Source organism: Varroa jacobsoni, unplaced genomic scaffold, assembly GCF_002532875.2.
Source record: "Varroa jacobsoni isolate VJ856 unplaced genomic scaffold, vjacob_1.0 scaffold_240, whole genome shotgun sequence".
NCBI lineage: Eukaryota > Metazoa > Arthropoda > Arachnida > Mesostigmata > Varroidae > Varroa > Varroa jacobsoni.
This window is the reverse complement of record NW_019213142.1, coordinates 5,170-9,296: the sequence shown is the minus strand read 5'-3', so window position 1 is coordinate 9,296 and position 4,127 is coordinate 5,170. Positions and strand designations below refer to the sequence as shown.

The window sequence follows — 4,127 nt, the reverse complement described above, 5'->3', positions numbered from 1 at the left end:
GCCGTTTACCAAAATGTCGTGGTTAGTCAGCATTTAGCCTTGCGTGTGGTATTACGGTCAGTAGAAATATGCTTTACGTATACATTTTAGCAGCATTTTTCAGATGGGAGTAATCACAACGTGAACGTCAATTATTTCATGTTATGGATCTCCTTTGGGTTAATTTTTACAGAGCGAAGACGGTGATGCTTTGTCTGGAGCATGTCGGGGTTCCCATCATGAGGATCAACTCAGCGAAGAGGGATCCGATCTTGGAGGCGTACTGTTACATCAACAGCAACAGTCCCAGCAGTCATCGTGCACGAGCTCAAACATCTGCAGCGGTGGTATACAAACCTCGAATCCTAGCATAACTGTGTCTGGCAAATGCAGCTCTAACAACCTCGTCAATAGCAGCCATATCTTAAATAACGTAGCCAAAAATTCTCATCATCAGTTGTTGCTCACCACCAACAACAACAACAACAACAACAACAACAACAACAACAACAACAACAACAACAATAACAACGATAATATGAGCGACAGTCACGCAGTGGATACCGTACTTGTAAGTGATAGAAATTTATATATATTAAGTTTCTTTGGACAGGTAAAACCTGGGATTAATTAGGCCAATTTTATGCTATTAATAGTATTTTGTAGGTTTACTAAGTAGCATAACTATTTACCTTGAAAAAATATTACATCATCCGTTCCTTAAATGTAGAAAACAAAGACAGCTGCGTGTGTATTCGAACAATAAAACTGTTATTACTATTACTTAAATTTTGGCCAATGACACGTGAGAAACGTAAGGATCTACAAGGATGCCTATTACGCAGGCTCATTAAAACGCTATCAAAGATGAGAATGGCTTGTGCATCTGGCCTAGCAACCGAGTCCTTCTCGTAAGCCTGAGCATTTGGTTTTCAATGAAAGCAAACTATCATAATGGAGTCAAGAGCATGCGTATAGGGTAGAAAATAGGCGTCGACTTTGGAATAAGTAAAGAATACGATAAGATTCTAAAAAGCCAACTTTGCTAGTTTGACAATTGTAGCACGGAAGAGATGAACAAGGATTGAATTCGACCTGATAGCATCCCTTCTGAGATTTTTCAATACGCGTCAAATTAAAGTACTGCATTGCAAGCCGCTGAAGGCTGTTCCATGGCAATCACGTCGCTCGACTTGTATCAAGGACCCGTCAGAAGACACTAGAGAAACAGGATCTTAAATGGAATCCAAGAAGACACCCGTGACAAACAACAAACTCTTTGCTTGTTCAGGCCCGATCCGTGTTGAGCTTTAAGCCTTTAGCTATAACTATATGTATAGTTCTAACTATTCGGAATACGCCATGATCGAAAATATCTAATGTGGAAAAAAAATGTTCCGAAGGTACTTTGTAACAGGTTCTGATTGTTACAAGCCTAGCATAATTGATTCTGAGTGTGTCCTATGACTTTTGCTGTAGTCTTGAAGACAGTTATACGGCATTCCATCCAACTTTAAAAGCAAACTGCACGCATAATTTAAAGGGAACAATTATTAATACTGAAATATATATGCTAATAAGACTTCCGCATTTCGTAATTTGTCAAAAAAAAACATCCTTTTAAAAACGAATATAAAATTTGTTTATGTGACAGTCAACGAATCCTATAATCGATCGATTCATGAATTATCAGTCAGCCTAGGTGTTTCTGTAACACTAACAGAAGGTGCCATAGCCAAGTGTATGGGTCTAATTCCTTAAGCAGATGACAACTCTGTTTGCAGGAAAAGCAGACATCCGCAAGCGACACAGGATCCTGTGAGCAAGTCATGGACTCATTGCCCCATCTCGAGCTCGCTGAACTGAAGGATGCAACTGAACTTGGCGAATCGTGAGTCCTCGTCGCTCTGAAAACATTGCGTAGGACCAAAAGAAGAATCGCTAACTTGAGCTTGAAAACAAGCGTCAGCTCAGCAAATCCACGAAGCGATCAGTTGTAATCTGTCAACGTTGTCAAGAACGAACAACAGCGAATGTCGATTGCCAACCGAAATTTCCGCGTAACAAAGTGACGTTTTATGGGCACAGGAACCTTAAACAGTTTGCTTCGTTCGTAAGTGGTAGATACAATGGAAAAATGATCGGGCGGATAAGAAGTCGGCACCGTCAGATAGTAGAAGAAAAAATATGTACCAACAAGATGCCTTACATTTTTGTTGGTTGCACGAAACATAAAATAATTTTTTTTTGTTTATCAGAAAAACAAATATACGCCTCAAAAATAGTACATTTAATATATGGATACATATATTTAAAAGTGGTTTGTGTATTGCCTGAAATTGCAGCATGTTGCCTAGTACTAGGCGAGGTCTCAAGCAAATAGTAAATAGCTTTGTTAAAATATTATAATAAATACATATAATATTCATTATTGACATTATATGATAATTGACATTATTATTAGGGAACAAAGAGGTAGTCTTGTCAACAGAGGTGGAATTATGTTACTTGTCCACATCTGTTCCTCTTTATCGTTGTACATATTAAAATGTAATGAAAGGGAAAGCTGCCAGTGATGTGGTAGTTGACGGTTGCCGAAGGCCCCATTTTATCATTGCTAAACACAACCGTAGAAGCGGCCTGACCACAGTGCAATTGCCTGAATCAACACGCGGCGACGTATTATAACAGTGGTTGCCCAGTCGGTACCTCACTTACTACTACATGTTATTATTTGAACTTAAAATTAAGAAAGGGAGCTTTTTTTTTTATTACGAAGAGAATAAAAACTAAAACAACTAATATCAAACAGGATATGATACGAAAGGCGATACTACGAGACTGTCGGGGATTGGCTAGGCCTACTGTCTCTTCCCCGCTTATCCGTACGCTACCTTAAAATGGTAAACCTTGACAAAATGCCACTAACGTAAGAACTAATGCATGCAAAAGGCGGTATTTGTTCGAAAAAGCATCTAAGAAATATCACTAAACTAAGATGGATTCTTTACGCAATGCGACATGTTGACCAATGCTGTAGTTAGACAGAAAGCGAATAAAAGGACAGTCGCGAAGAAAGTAACTATTCATGCTATCTAAATAAAAAAAATAATAAGGATATTCTAGTCTAGGTAAACGTCATAAAAATATATTATTATATGTACGTAATAAGGAAATGATTCATACAAATGATCCAGTCGTATAGTCGCAATAAAATAAAGTGGTTTCAATATAGATAGCAATTATATCTGAGATTGCATGGCACTCAAGCAGCTATCAATCAAATGTACTTGTCAGCAAGGTCATGCACTGACCATTTGGGCACCCGGTATATGTTTATTGGCCGTGCGCAAATTTTCGTCTAGCCTAAATCACTATATAATCCGTTATTCTCAGTTGACTGTAGTGAAAACTTATCATACGCTCAACTGCTCCCACATGATGATATATAAAAATGTCGCTAGCTTACAGATTTCTAGATTTTATTTGGCATTTCTACACAAAGTTTTTGGCAATTGACTTGGATTCGCACGGACTGACTATATGCAATAGCGAGCAATATTTCGCCAACGGTCGAAACAAACAGCTAACTTAAACAAAAAAACATGATCATGTCTTCCATGTGCAGCATATCAGCTTTCGACAGCCATAACACACACAAACACACACATAAATAATGATGATAATTACCATACAAATAAACAGATGAATATCTAATAACTACAAAATATAATCGTAAAGCAACCGCAATAAAAATGCACTAGAATGTATCTCCTAAAAAAAAATAATAAACGTATGTTTTTATTTTAAACCTTTGTGAGCCGATCACTTTTCGGTAGAGACAACAGTACCTGCTCACATCGTGAACGCCATCTCTAAAAACGCTCTCTTATATTTATAACGTGACAGCTAATATAGATAGTTTATTTAAGTTCTATTTATAGTCTGTCATCAACACGAAAGTTGCTAGAGAGTTCTGTAGAGCGAGTATTTTAATTCTCATGTGTTTATTAGCAGACCAGTTCTCGTCGATATATTTTTTAAGCAGCTAACGAGAAGAGCGGTATTTATAGAAAAGTTCAACTACTTGAGGAACCCAACCGTATGAGTTCAACTGTACTGTCGCAGTATCTAAATAGCCAATCTTA

The 4,127-nt window shown here is 37.6% G+C and overlaps 1 protein-coding gene across 2 annotated transcripts in view; it reads left to right on the top strand.

The window, feature by feature from the left end:
- LOC111273955 (uncharacterized) overlaps window positions 1-3,790 on the top strand; it is a 76,537-nt gene extending 72,747 nt beyond the window's left edge. For both annotated transcript variants that reach the window (XM_086967470.1, XM_022855991.2), the window contains 2 exons: window positions 173-550; window positions 1,764-3,790. In XM_086967470.1, the coding sequence (XP_086823596.1) occupies window positions 173-550; window positions 1,764-1,874 (489 nt within the window). In that variant the 3' untranslated portion in view covers window positions 1,875-3,790. The remainder of the gene's footprint in view (window positions 1-172; window positions 551-1,763) is intronic.
- The last annotated feature ends 337 nt before the right edge of the window (window positions 3,791-4,127 follow it).